The sequence below is a fragment of the Morone saxatilis genome, unplaced genomic scaffold (genome assembly GCF_004916995.1).
Source record: "Morone saxatilis isolate NCDOM2014 unplaced genomic scaffold, NCSU_SB_2.0 Contig18, whole genome shotgun sequence".
NCBI lineage: Eukaryota > Metazoa > Chordata > Actinopteri > Moronidae > Morone > Morone saxatilis.
The window spans coordinates 14617470-14632829 of NW_023339740.1; the positions used below are offsets into that span (position 1 = coordinate 14617470).

Genomic DNA, 15360 nt, shown 5'->3' on the forward strand with positions numbered 1-15360 from the left:
CGGCACACTCAAATCTGCGCGCGCTTTTTTCCCACGAGTTATTCAAGCCCCGTGACGTCACCGGAGCGATGACTCACGGTATCCACGGAAACGGCCCGCACACGCGAGGAACCCGCGAGAATCCACTCAGACAGCCAGAGATATTTCCACCCACTGTTATGTAACATACACATGGTCTTAATGACTGACTGCGTGAGAGACACAGAGGGGCTGGTTGGAGCTAATTTTAATTTGTAATCAAAAAAATAATTTAATTAATTAATTAATTTAATCTATCTATCTATCTATCTATCTATCTATCTATCTATCTGTCTGAATTATAAGATCATAGCTGCTTTTCTCAGTTCAAATCTTCGTAAAGGGAATGAGTTGGGCAGTAGACCTTTTTCACAGCGGCCATTTTGATGTGAAATAGTAGGGTAATCACAGGCGTTATTAATGGCAGTAATTAAGGCTCTGTTCCATTTAGTGTAGCAGAGCCTTTCTTTGAGCCCCCCGACCGGCAGCTCTGAATGGGACTGAACCTTAATCATTTTTATGTTAAAATGGCTGCTGTAAAAAAGGTCAATTGGTCAAACCCACAACATTTGATGAACTCAACATGGACTCTGAGAAATAGATCTTGTGTGGACTAAACAGAAGTTTAAATATTTTGTGCCATTTTGCTGAGAGTTAGCTGAGACGATTGATATCAGTCTTGTACCCCAATATGAAGCTACAGCCAGCAGCCAAACAGAGAGAAACAGTCAGCCTGTCTAACAACAACAGTACCAACCTAAAAGCTCCTCTAACATTCATTTATTCACATGTTATATCTTGTTTGTGTAATCCGCACAGTAACCAAAGTGGGGTTATATGTCGGACTATTTCCTGAGTGGGTCCGGGAGCACTGACTTCCTGAAGTAGCAGGGATTGTCAAAGTCAACAAGACTTAAGCAGGCCTTCAGCGCTGTGTGAAAACAACACTGTTGTTGGTGTAGAGGTGTGTGTTTCTTCAGGTATCGGTCACATGAAATCTGATCTAGGAAGTCCAGGTTGAGTCACATGTGTGAATTTGAAGGCTTGTGAGAAAACACTACACAGCAATATGATATTCTGACACAAGATCTTTACTACTCCAGGAGATAATCACAGTAGCAATTATTATTATTAATTATATGAAGATTTAGAGGTGAACAGTAGAAATACAGCCGTATAGGGTGCTGTGGTGGCTCGCCTGGTGGAGCTGGAGTCCTTGCTGGGTTCGCCTCTGACCTGTAGCCCTTCACTGTGTGTCATCCTCTCACTCTCTCCTTCCCTTTGCTTTGCAGCTGTCATTATCAATTAAAGGCAATAAAAGCCCCCCAAAAATATAACTTAAAAAAAAATAATATATATATATATAAGGGGAAAAAAGAAATACAGCCTTATAAAGTAGTCCAGCAGCTCTTGCATGTATTTCATTGGGTAACGGGCAACTTGCCAGATGACGTCATGTTTTGTTGCAGCAAAATTGAGTCAGGCTCAACTGCCAGACCCCTCTGCGTTGGCAAACCTCAAACTATACCAAAATCCATCTGATGAGAATAGTCCAGCTGCTTATGGGACCATTAAAATCAAATACAATTTTTTTAAAATAACAACCTTACTCCCTAACACAAGCATTAAGGATGTGTTATGTAACCATAGTGGCAGGTGATAAAGTTACAAAGAGCAGAACTCCAGGACGACTTTGTGTCACTCATTAAATGGTTAACTAAGTTGCCATGCATGGTCTCTACGCGCTTCATTTGGCGCCTTCTATTGCATCAAACCTTTCACAGTGCAGAACAAAGACCTGAATATGATGAAGCACATAATGAATGAGATAATTTGACGGGCTCTGGACTGTGCAGCTGCCTGAGAGCTGATAATAAAGTGTCCACTCAGCTGTACAAATGTAGTCACACAGCTGCTGCACAGTAACAGTGTGCACTCATTGTACCTTTCCGTTTAGTTACAACTTCATTAACTTCAGTGCATATGACTGTAGCCGCACTGTAGATTTGTAAACAGTCTGAGGGTGTTTCTGTCGCGTCAGTTTCCTCCACAAAGGACTCACTGTGAGATCAGTTGGGCCTTTTTATACGCTGCGTCATACAGTTGGGGCTCTTGTTGATGCGTGATGTGATTGGGAGGTGTGAGGAGTTGTCTCTGGGCTGACCTGTAAACAACCCCTGCCCACACAAGCACAGTTCTGAGTAATATTGTACTTTTACTGATTCATTCATGGATCTACAGAAACATCAGTCCGTGGGATAAGATGTTGTAGTGATTTCCAACATGGTACCAAGATGTTAAAAGATGTAATCAAATCTTAAAACCCAGACTACATCAGTGCAAACTAAATAAGAAAAAATAGATTGCTACATCAACACGCCTAAATATACATGATACCACATCAGATATAGCTCAATTAAAATGGCATTATGTGTCATGTCATGTTACTCCATAAACATAGTTAAAGGCTTCTTGTTTTTGTCAACTTCATATTTGCTGTCAAACCAGCACCAGTACTTAAAAAGGAGACCTTACTTTTGATTTAAGTTTAATGGAAGATGCCTTCAACAACACTGCACGCAATGGAAATACCAAATTAAAGTATACGTACCCCAAAAGTGTACTTCAGTAAATGTACTTGATTACATTCAATGTAGGTCTGTAAAAATGCAACATATTTTATAAGATAATCATGCTTTGTATATACATTTTTTTTTCTTTTAAAGTAACCAGTCACTTCCATTATAGTGCAGAAAAATTTAGTGGAGCAAAAAGTACATTTCCCTTAAAATGACAAAGTAAGATAAAATATTAATATAAGTACCACAGAATACATTATTAATATTATATTATTACGACATATTCCCACCATTGTTTATGTACATGCACACTGTGGTATTTGTGCTTTAAATGAAGCTGCTGCAGACACTGAAACTACCCAGGAGGAGGTAAACAACACGACCCAACTGCAGACACCCACCTCGTGTCCAAAGTACATCCGGGATACTTGCACGTTTGCCCCTCTGTCATGCGCAGTGAGAGGCAGCGCTGGGTCGAGCCCCGAGCCTGAATCTCCTCTCGACTAACTACAGGAGCCAAAACTTCAAGTGTGCTCATGTGTTTACCGGGCGAAATCCACGTGTGACCGAGCTGACCCCGCCTCGGCACGAGAGCTGCTGGATCCCCGCCCACCGCAGTTAGTGAAGGTTTAACCCAGATGAGGAGCAGTGAGTTACTATCAGAGTTGTGTTTGATTCATCCGAGGGGCTGGGTTCTGTAACATCAGCCATATTTTCACATCGGAGCTGTTGGGTAAATTATAAAAAACAACAACAACAAGGAGGCAGATAAACATCGGATTCATTCAACACGTTTGAAATAAGAAGGATCTTTTTCACTGGAGAGGACTGCAGCTGGATGATAATGTGAGTAAAACCACCCTGGACTAGTACTTCAAATGGTGTTTTTTAGCATTTTATCATGTAAATGTTGTTTTTTATAAGTGTGTAAGTAACTCTAGAAACAGATATCGAGGTTAAATGTCAATATAACCTGTAATATACACAATATAATATACCTTCATGTCTATACATTGAATATTTTTATACTTACACTCTTTTAATGGTGCGTTTACGTGACTAATAACTTCCACTGCCTTTATATGGGTTTATTTCAGCTTTCTAGGTTTAAGTTTCTCTCTTAAAAGTTGACCAAAAATATTCAAAAACTCTACATTCAGGCGTCCTGTCACACTTATACTCATATTATTGTGTATGAGTATGTGTGTGTGTGTGTGTGTGTGTGAGTGTGTGTGTGTGTGAGTGTGTGTGTGTGTGTGTGTGTGTGAGTGTGTGTGTGTGTGTGAGTGTGTGTGTGTGTGTGTGTGAGTGTGTGTGTGTGTGAGGGAGGGAGGTCCAGGCTTCAGTGACAGCCCAGTGTGACTGTATGACACGAGCTCCAGCTTCACGTGGAGCCGTAGTAAAGTGGGCTGGGTCTCTGCAGGGTGCCTCCGCCGCACATGCTCGACTCCTCTCCCGCCACAGCCTTGAATCACTCCTCCCTGCACCGCCCCTCTGCCTCTCTGAGGGCCAATCCCGTGGAAGGAAGGAGTGTGGAGGGGGAGACAGGGGGGGGACCATGTTGTCTCACAGCAGTGCTCCCCCACATTTTTCTAACCAACTTAGATGAGGAGTCATTAGATTTTTTTTGGAACTAGTTTGATCAGATTTCTCCCAATGAAGGTACCCCACCACCTGAACCTGAACCTGAACCTGGACCTGAGGAGGTGCAGGTCCACAGTTATGTAACAGTGGGCGGGGAAGGCTCAGTGTTCAGTGAAAACCCATGATTAAAACAGAGTGCCCATCATTGTCCACTCTGGGACAGTTTATAACTAGTGAAGTAGCAGATTTGATGCATTAAAGATGTATTATTAGTTTTCTGGAAGTCCCTCAAGGGCCCCGCTCAGTGGTACAGTCCTTTTTTTTTCTTTCATGAAATCTCAAATTTTTTACTCCCATAAATGCTCCTTTAATACAAATGTAGTATTGAATATGTTTTTGTAAACAAGAACGCTCAAAGTTAATGTCACTTACAAGGTGAAAAGCTGAACACTTTCAGTTATATAAGTTGCGGTTTATAGGAAAGCTCTGGGAAACATAGTTGTGCTTCGGTGAATCAGGAAGTTGTATGAATAAACAGAAGCTCTTGGAAAAATGCCCCATCACATTACCTCATTCTGCTTGGCTCTGTGGTGTGGCCACAGAGCCAAGTCAGATGATGCAACAGGAACATGTTTTACACACATTTCACACTTTTATCTATATTTTTATACAACAATTAAACATCACATTGGCTATAAAGCTTTGTTTAAATGTCAGACTGTCTTTAAATGAGCCGTCTGTTCAAGTCAAACCGCATTCGTTATGTCTGACTGGTGGATCATACATCTTTTGAATCTGTTTTGGCAGATTTTGTTCCTCTGTACCCTTCGTCAACCCATCGTCCACATAAAACCGGAATAGTTTCTGGAAAAAGGTATAATCAATTAAATCAGTGAAAGTAAACTTCATTAGTGTCTCCACATATTAATGTAATTACCATGACCTCCCCTCTCCTAATGTGCTTTTAGCAGGATAGTTAGGGTGGGCTGGGACAGGTTTCTCCTGATTGTCCCTTCAAATGTGAACCTTGCCAAGCCCTTCCCGGATGAATATAAAGACTTATTAGTCTCCTGAGACGCGATGATTCCTTCCTGTAGCTCGTACAGTGAAGCACCGCGACCATTTAACCTTTATGCCTGGAACTGTGTGCACACAAGTGCTGTCAAATATATATATATATGGATGTGGAAAGCACTGATTTATTTATAAGACTCATAACAATTCCTATGATCTTCAATATACCCGATCAGTTCCTTTGGAAGTTGTTTTATCAAGCTGTCTGTAGATGGTCTCACGCCGCCACCTAGTGGTGACTGCCTGCAGTGACTGAACCTCTGCTGGGAACTTGCCCTCACATGTCTGTCTGAGATTATGTCCAGGCATGTACCAGTGATTCACAGAGGAGGGCTCAGCGAGTCACTCTGGGTATAAAGAGCTGCACAATAACACCAGTCTGAGATTCTGTAGTTGTCATTGAGGAAACTTAGACTGACTAGAGCCATGGTAAGCCTGATTTCTACTTTTAAAACTTAAAGGCAGTAAAATTACTTTGTTTTATGTTGTTGAATTTAAGATGTTTTAGCATTTAGGGGAATTCATTTTCCTTTAATTTTAGAATCAGATTGGTGTCGAGATGCAGTTTTTTATTCCTTTTATCCAGTTGATGAATTGTTTTAATCTATAGTGAAGGCTGATGATCTCCATCACTGCCTCAGCTGATCACTGGTGATGTCCAGCAGGAGCTCTCAACTAACCGGTTGCCCTGTTCTCTGTGTCCTGCAGTGTAGAATTATGGCTACTCACAAGCGGATCCTGAGGGCCCTGCGAAGAGGCCCCGCTCGACGAAACCTGTTCGGCCCCGTCGACCGAGAGCAGCTCCATGCGGAGTACCAGGCCGCGCTGCAGAAAGACCTGGAGGAGGCTTCGCGGCGCTGGAGCTTCGACTTCATCTCGGACAAGCCTCTGGAGAGCGGCGACTTCCAGTGGGAAGGCGTCCCAGGAGCCAAGGTGCCACTGCTCTACAGATCCTGCATGCATGATCTGGGACAGGCAGGAGGTCAGGGGGCGGCAGAAGCAGCAGTTAAGCCCAAGGGAGGAAGGGTGGGGTCACCACAGAGCGAGAAGGAGAACATCCCATGTTCGCCAGAGAGATGTGAACACGATTTGGAGAACCTGGAGAAAACACCGGAGAAGAGAGAGAATACGGGGCTGAAGAGGAAACAGACCAACATTACAGGTACAGATGTAGATATTCTCAGTGTGAATGAGTACAGTTGTAATTTCATGTGGATTTGCATGAGCTGAACTTCCTGTTCTCTATCCCAACAGATTTCTATCAGGCTAAGAGAAGAGTGGTTTGGATGCCGCCCAAATCCGGCGAGTGATTTTTCCGGCTCAGTTTACTGCAAAGGTGCCAATATCCCAAAAGAATCATGCAAACAGTACAACACTCAGGAATACAACACCTCTGCATAGACTCTGCACAGTCACAGTCATCAAGGGGGGGTCCTGTACCCGGTGATGACCACAGAAGGGACCTCAGCTACACATCATCACTATCAGGTTAATTATGGTACTGTATTTACTCTGAGGGGGTTGGTGTTTTTTCCCCAGTGGTAAGAAGGGGACATTTGAGCAGAGAAGATTAACGGTAATCTCTGGAATCGGTGGATTTATACTCATTTGGATCATGAGGATGCCAAAGTGTTGACTGACATTTCCTACTGTACATTCCACAGTGCTGAAAACGCAAGATACGATGGATAAACACATTACTGTATACACTTGAAACAGAAGTCATGTTGGTTGAAATCATTCTGTCTCTTAATGAAATTAAGGAGTGGCTGTGATAAAACTGCAGAATGACTAAAAAAAGTAGAGAATGGATGAAGCCCTTTGGCTCCTTTTGTTAAAATCCACTATTGTTTTTCTACAATGTTATTTCTTTATGTGTATCATGAGGGCTAGGAGTCTTTTCTGTGTTTAAAAACGTTTATTATACTTTATATATCCAGATGTACAGTCGTGTATTTTCTACCATCATGTACTCATAGGAACATACTTGAAGAGTTCTGATATCCTGTACATGCTGTTGCTTTGCTTAGATTATTAATGACAGAAGTGCCATCATGTCCTCTTCGGTTATTTCCATCAACTGTATGTCGATCGATCTTCAAAGCAGACCTCCAGAAGTTGCCCCTGCCCGGACTCAGACATGTGTACAGCACCAGGTAGTGTAGGTTAAGAGTGTAGCACCATGTCTTTGGAACACCTTAAAACACATATATTTAGGTTTATTTAGATATATATCAGAGATTTAACTATAGAGTTTAATACAGCACTAGTAGCATAATCATAAAAAAAAACATTGCAGTATTGCACATACATCTGATAGGTGGTGTATCCTAAACACCCATTTTCTAGTGCCTTCACGGCATTTGTTTTGGTATTTGAAGTTCCATAAAGGACAATCACAAGACAGTGTTCACGGAAGCAAATGTATTATTTACTAAGCTAAAGTGCTTTATTCTTTTCTATTTGGACGCATAGTGCAATTATAACAGACAATGTCTGCCTCAAAACAAATAGCATGTTTGTTCACGACACTTATGACTATATGTTGGCAAATCCTGCTGCTATGGATAATCTGAAAGGGTGTCGAACAAGGTCACTGTAAAGCTAATCCTTACGAACTGACAGCTTAGAAATGTTCGCCGCTGCAAATACGAGGCTAAACAAAAAAAAAACAGCATTACCCCAAACAATGAATGCACTTCTGTTAATAGATGCTTGTGCACAGATCCTACATATTGTTTTATGTAAAAAAGCTACAAAAGAAAAGATCTATCCTTATTTATTGTGAGACGCTATTCCTTGTGTTATTGTAGTCTGTGTTTAATTATTATGAGAATTACAAAATCCAATAAAATATTCTAAATCATTTTCTTGTGAAGGTTTTGCTTTATTGTGGTCTTTACTTTGTGTGTGTGTGAGACAAAAACTATATATATATTTTATATGTAATAATAAATAGTCCGGAGGAGTCATTTATGGTACTCACTTTTTAAAAAACATTGGTAAGTATTTAGATTCTTCAATCGACTAAAAATAGTCCTTTACAAGCAAAAGTTCTGCATTTATTTAAATAAAAGTACTGAAGTATCATCAAAGTATACTTAAGTATCAAAAGTAAAAGTACCTAAATTTCGGTTGAGTATGGCCCCTGTCAGTGTTACGTTATTATATATTACAATGTTGTATTATTATATATTTTTGTATTTTCTATGTAAATCTTAATCTGAGAAGTAGCCTATAATTATAGCTGTAAAAACTACAATTTTGTCCCTGAAATATAGTAAAGTAGCCATATAAAGTTGTATAAAGTGGAAACGTGGTAGTAGCAGCTACTTAACTCATCAAGATTTTAAATACAAAAACACATCAGCTCATAGATAATGATGGCCTTTTAAAGATGTGGATACTTAATGGTTTATAGACATTAAAATGAACTCCACCTCAACCAACTACAACAGTGCAATGCTATGAAATATACATGAAGGCATCAGTAATAATAATTGATCTATAATGAGTACTTATAATGTATTTATATTTATTTAATAGATTTATTAATAGATTTAATATTTAAACTATATCAAGGAGAGGTAGGTAAGATTTACAATGCAGGACTTATAATTGACATTATTTTTACATGGTGGTGTTTCTATGTTTACTTACTGTCTCTACCACTGGTGTTCAGTCTACAGGTGGAGGACACTCATCACTCACTGTAGTACTGGTACTGTGTGTTTAATGGGAAACACCCAGGTGTGGTTTTGTGTAACATTCTTGCCTCTTGTAGATAAACTTCGAGCATGTACTGTAAAGAATAACCTGTCAACTTTGTTTAAAGAAAGTAGAGTTATCAACTTTATCATAAGTATGAAGTAAATTAAAGATAACAGGAGTGTTTCTGGTGCCCCCTACAGTGCTTTTGTAGGGTGGCCCTCATCCATGGGCAGGGTGTGGCATGAAATAATCAAATTCCAGCAAATTAAGGTGATGGTTAACAATTAAAAGCCAATAATAAATATGGGCTAATATATCAAGAGAAATACACCATTACATTGGTGTATTTATGGAGTATTGATTGTTTTTTATTCCCCTTGAGCAGTGGTGGAATATAATTAAGTACAATACTGAAATACAACTGTGAGGTACTTGTACTTTATACATCTACTTTAGGAAAACTGTCCTTTTTACTTGGGTATATTTATAAAATGTACACTTTGTTATGTTTAAAGGTGCAATATGTACAAACTGGTCACCTGTATCTGGCGTTAGCTAGTTAGCTCAGTTAGCTGTGCAGCTAGCGGTCTTATTAAAAATGTATTCACTGTTTAACAACTGCTTCTTTCACAATATAATCGTACGGGGAAAAGTCTTCTTAGGACAGTGTGCATCACGTGATGGACACCATTGTTGTCATTACACGGGTCGGCCACTATGTCAAATTGGCTGCAAAGCGTAGTGCCCTTCCTGACCATCAGTCAATGCCCACATCTGGAGGCCTGAGTAGGGGTTATGGCGGGGTCCGCCCTGGGTGCCAGGAGATAAACCTGGCAAGAAACCCCCCCCCTCATTGTTGGACTGGGGGAAGACTGGATACTACAGTGACTAACTATTGCCTCATGAGGTACAAAGTGGTATTAGGAGACAGGATGGGCCAAAGCTAGCTGGTTAGCATGTAAGTCAGGTGGAGTATCTCTGTAAACACAGGACACAGACATCTTCTAAAATAATGCTAGAACTATTATTCTTCACTTATGTGACAATTTTAGTAACCTTTAAATGTTGAAACTGAACTTGCTGTACATATCAGCTTTAAATACCCAATATACATAACGTAGGGCTTAAATTAAGCTCCAGCTCTAACATTCAGAATAACACTTTCGTTGCTAAAACATAATACTTGTTACTTTTACTATCAACCAAATGTGTATTTGTATACTGGTGTACTTGCTCCGTTTACCTACCTCAGTAAACAGATCCTCTGATACTTCTTCCATTGAATTTTTTTGTGTATGCCACATCCTATTCCTCTCTGACTTATTCAGGTGTGTTTCCTAAGATGAGATGACAGCTTCGTTCAGCATGCTATGTTTAGCGGGTACCTCCACAGACGACACTTGACACACATTTCAGCACAGAGATTAAGAAAGTGCCCCTAAGAGTAGCTCAGACACCACACTTTTGTCTCTCTTGGACAAGGAGGAAAATGAGGATAAAGTTAATGAGATTGGAATCAGGGCCAGACAGACACTGGTGTACTTTTGGCCACCCCATCACTGCACGCCCACATCAGGCACACTGGTTATGTGTGTATATGGGGAATGAAAAGGCCTGGAGTAGGCCCTGCCACAGGCCCCGCTGTGTTCCCTCCTCCCTCCCTCCCTGTGCCTCTCCTCTGGCCTCAACGGTACAGAGCACCTCGACGCCTGGCGCTAAGCTCGTCCCAGTCCCCCCCGCCCATTCCCCCATCATCTGTCCTCAGGCTCGCCACTTCCATTATAGGGCAGGACAGCTAGCATTTTGCATTTAGACTGAAGGAGAGCGGGACACAGAGGTAGAGCGACAACAGGGAGGCGGAGGGAGCATATACCACAAAGGAGGGAGAGAGAGAGAGAGAGAGAGAGATCAGAGCATTAGAGAGAGGGAGAGAGGGAGTGGGAGGCTGCAGATATCGATGGCATTAACAATGGAGCATTAGGATCCAGTGAGGGGATAGTCAGCCAGGCAACGGCTGAGGGTAAAGATATTTGAGGAGGGGGGCTCCTCCTCGGTGAGTACAGGGGGAGGAGGAGGAGGAGGAGGCAGGAGGTGGAGGAGGATGGGCCTCGAACACAGACTTGCAATGGCACTGCAAAAATTGGATTAAAGCAGTATGGTAACGTTTCTAATTTAATTTATTGCTGTGCTGCTTGTGTCTCATCCTCATGTGTTCGCATCCACGCTTGTTGACATCCATCGGCCGTCTCTCGTGTCACAGTGCGTCTCCTGCCGAGTGAGGGAGGCAGAGGCATCACCCCCCCTGTCCTCTTGGTTTTTTTTTTTTTGTGTGTGCCATAGACATCTGTCATCTCCATCCTCATCCACAGCCCTGCTTCTCTTCCGACCTCCACCAGCCTTTTTGATCCATCACCGGACCGTCACCGTTAGATTTGAGCATCTCCTCTGTGTTGTGTGTTTTTTGTTGTTGTTGTTGTCTGTTTTCACCCATATGTACCGCTGGACACTGCATCGCCTCCTCATAAGAGCCATCGCTTAGCTTACTGCATAAGCATCTCACTTTGCCTGACAAAATCAGGGAATGAGTAACCACCAGGGGACTGCAGTCATCTGTTTTTCCTCTCAATTACAATGTGATTGTAACCTACTTTGTGAAATAATAATAATAATAATAATATGAATAATATAATATTCTGTGTGTAGCCTATATACTTATAGCAGAAAGGAGCTTGTGCTGATTTCTCTCTGTTACACAAATAAAAATCCATATAAATCTTTGCACTGTCCCGCCTGGAGAAATTGGAGCAGCGCTATGAGATGTTTGGTGTCGTGTGTCTGCCTGAGCTCGTGTTTGCAGGGTCTGATTACACTGTTTTGACGTCGGGCAGCGGGTCATTAACAATCCCTCCATCTGCCATGCTACACATATACATAGATATAATACCGAGCAGGGGATCCCCTCGTGTATCAGCGAGGTGTCAGCACAGGGCTCATTGTTTGAAGAGATTGCAACCTCGGGCTGAAAAGGCAGGCAGACATTTAGGTTTGGTGCCAGAATCAGGCAGAATGATCCAGAACACATACAGACAGATATACATACATGGACGGTCACCAACATTTCATCTTCATCATCATCATCATCATTATTGTCCTTTGCTACACACCATCAAAGTTTTTAAATGTACCATGCGGTGTGCTTTTACCCTTTTATTTCTCGTATGCGTCTTTAAAAGAAAGGCGTTTCAAAGTAACTTGTTTGTAGTGAAGATGAGTTTCTGAGGCTGTGCAGGGCAGGAAGCAGTGTAATTATCTATCATCTAATTAATGCATGATGGCCTTTCTGTGTACTCCCTGATGCCTCCATCAAATCAATTAGAGGCATTACCACCAGGGGTGGAAAGTAACTAACTGCAAGTTTATTTATATAGCCTACTGTATTGAGTCCTTAATTCCCTAATAATTTCCAAGAAGTTCCTTACAGCAAACAATGTCATTTTCTAATCATTAAAGAGAAAATAGGGACAAAGTTCTGAGAATGTTATTTTAGTCTTTTTTTTTTTTTTTAGCATTTCCTGCTTAAAAACTGCTTAATTTAAACTCAAGTAAATGTTCATATATCATTGGAAACTTCCAAATACTCATATATGTTTAATTATCTATTTGTCTGTAGACATATGTCACATTTTTGCATGTTCAGGGGACTTGCAGTGCCTGACTAAAAGACTCTCTGGATTACACAGACAATTGTTTGTCTGTTATAACATTTAAGTTTGTGATGAACCGTTTCAAAAATAAAGGTCAAATTAAAGCTGCAAGCAGCGATGATAAGGCCCTCTGATCTAATAAATTCTCTAGGAGGATGATGTTAAAATACAAAACGTGCAAATCGACTGACTTCCGGTTGGGTTTGGGTGCAAGAGGCTTTTTTGTTTGTCTGGTTATACATATGATTTTATGATTTTCATACATATCAGTGAAACATGTCTTGGGGGCTGAGTTTAGGGCGCCCATATGCGAGACCCACAGAATAGGTACATTTTTGCCACTGCTGAATTTTGTGCCACGTTTCATGAGTTTTCGAGCATGTTGCAGCCGCCATAAATGTGATTCAATGGGGAATAAAATAATAACCTGAGCAGTTTAAATAGGGTCCTCGCAGCGCTTTGCTGCTCTAATAAGTACAGGATGCAACACTGGGCCAATTGCTCAGAATAATCTTCCTTTGTACTTCTACTTGAGTAGATTTCAATACATGCAACGTTTCTTCTACTTCAGTAAAGTCATGTTAATAGTACTTTATCTGTAGTAGTTGTAGTCTCTCTGTCCCTGATTACCTCCCCCTGCCTTCTCGTCCCCTCAGCTGGATAAGAGCGAGGTGGCAACTCTAGGCCTACCCTCCACTACCAGCCATGGAGGCTCTGACAGTAACATCAGTGCGGACGGAGCTGCAGCAGCATCTGGGGTCATGGCCGGGGGTGCTGAGTGTTCGGGGGCCGGCGAGCCGCAGAGAACCCGTGTTGCTCTGGAGCACCTGCAGCAGAAGATTCTGAAGGTCACCGAACAGATCCGTGTGGAGCAGGAGGCCCGGGACGACAACGTTGCAGAGTACCTGAAGTTGGCACACAACGCAGACAAACAGCAGGCGTCCAGAATCAAGCAGGTGTTCGAGAAGAAGAACCAGAAGTCAGCCCAGACCATCGCACACTTGCACAAGAAACTAGAGCACTATCACAAGAAGTTAAAGGAGATAGAACAGGTAGGTGAGCAAGTGTGTGTGCAGTTAGTTCCTATGGGAACGTGTGATGTCTTCATGTGGAGATATGTTTGTGCTGTTTTGAATAATTATCTCATGACTGAGGACAGCTGTGTCCAAATCAAGACTGATGATTGTCATCTCCTGACACTCATTTAAACCAATGCATCATCCTGTGTCTTACCTAATTCTCTACAGGGCCTGCTTTCCTCATCTATCTTCCTACAGTTCTCTCCCTTGAACCTAATCACCTCTCTCCTACCTTTGAGATCCTCCACTTCTCTGCTTCCTCATTTCTCTTCCCTCTCTACAGAATGGACCAGCCAGGCAGCCTAAGGATGTCCTGCGGGACATGCAGCAGGGATTGAAGGACGTTGGGGCCAATGTTCGTGCTGGGATAAGTGGTTTTGGAGGTGGAGTAGTCATAGGAGTCAAAGGTGGAGTATCCGCCCTCACCCACACAGCCGTGGTCTCCAAGCCAAGAGAGTTTGCCAGTCTAATCAGGAACAAGTTTGGCAGTGCAGATAACATTGCTCACTTAAAGGACACACTCGAAGACGGAGTCGGGGGACACTCTGAGGACGCCCCCACACCTCGTGCCCTGAGTGGAAGTGCCACTCTGGTCTCCAGCCCAAAGTACGGCAGCGACGACGAGTGCTCCAGCGCCACGTCCGGCTCAGGAGCAGGCAGTAATTCTGGTGGGGCAGGGGGAGGAGGAGGCTTGTTAGGACCAACCATGGGGAGTCCCAGATTGGACGGGCACCACCACCACCACCATCACATGCACAGCTCTTGGGACTCTCTACTTGAGGGCCTGCAGGAGATTAAGGCCAGCCAGGCACATATGGAGGATGCTATTGATGACATGAAGGGCCAGCTGCAGAGTGACTACTCCTACATGACACAGTGCCTGCAAGAAGAGAGATACAGGTACACATCCAAAATAAAACACACGTATGAACATGAAAAGTGTAAACTAACAGCACACAATTTCATTGCTCAAGTCCCTTTTTTCCTACTAGTTAATAGTAAATTTGTATAAAAACAAATACAAAATAAACTACAGTTCCCATTATCATCGTAATATCATCAAACCTTTTGTGATGTGTTTTTAATAGTTAATCATACCCTTATTCACAGCCACCATAGTTTCTCCTACACACACACACACTCCTGTTCTCATTCCCAAGTCGTCAAATACACACACGAGCGGTGTTCAGTTAGTTGCAATCTGAAACTTCACTGCTAGACGCCACTAAATCCTAGACACTGGACCTTTAAGAGTTGAAGTTTAAATTTTTCATGATGTTCTGCATTACTTTGAGGATTCTTGTGTGTATTTTGTACTGTGTATTCAGGTATGAGCGACTTGAGGAACAGTTAAATGATTTAACAGAGCTGCACCAGAATGAGATGACTAACCTTAAACAGGAACTCGCCAGCATGGAGGAAAAAGTCGCCTACCAGTCCTATGAGAGAGCGAGGGACATTCAGGTAAAGATCCTCAAAACCCCTGAAAACGAGGCTTCAGGTCTTAAGAATTTTTCTATAATAAATATATATTCACAAATTAATAGTGAAGTTAAAAACCTCTTTAGTTGGACACCCGGTTAGCTGAGTGGGTAGAGCTGGCCACCCATG

At 42.0% G+C, this 15360-nt stretch overlaps 2 protein-coding genes across 3 annotated transcripts in view; both read left to right on the forward strand.

Moving 5' to 3' along the window:
* The first annotated feature begins 3077 nt into the window (after positions 1-3077).
* cdkn1a (cyclin-dependent kinase inhibitor 1A) lies at positions 3078-8118 on the forward strand. 2 transcript variants are annotated; one of them, XM_035662156.1, is made up of 3 exons: positions 3078-3443; positions 5964-6417; positions 6510-8118. In XM_035662156.1, exons 2-3 carry the CDS (start codon positions 5973-5975, stop codon positions 6563-6565), a joined length of 501 nt encoding a protein of 166 aa, XP_035518049.1. In that variant the 5' UTR covers positions 3078-3443; positions 5964-5972; the 3' UTR covers positions 6566-8118. The 2 variants fall into 2 exon arrangements, with proteins under 2 accessions (XP_035518049.1, XP_035518048.1); XM_035662155.1 differs by lacking the exon at positions 3078-3443 and adding an exon at positions 5591-5684.
* Positions 8119-13354: 5236 nt separating this feature from the next.
* The window catches only part of tmcc2 (transmembrane and coiled-coil domain family 2), a 3686-nt gene continuing 1680 nt past the window's right edge, over positions 13355-15360 (forward strand). Inside the window, exons 1-3 of the mRNA XM_035661418.1 lie at positions 13355-13722; positions 14033-14649; positions 15078-15213. Coding sequence (XP_035517311.1) covers positions 13432-13722; positions 14033-14649; positions 15078-15213 — 1044 coding nt within the window. The 5' untranslated portion in view covers positions 13355-13431. The remainder of the gene's footprint in view (positions 13723-14032; positions 14650-15077; positions 15214-15360) is intronic.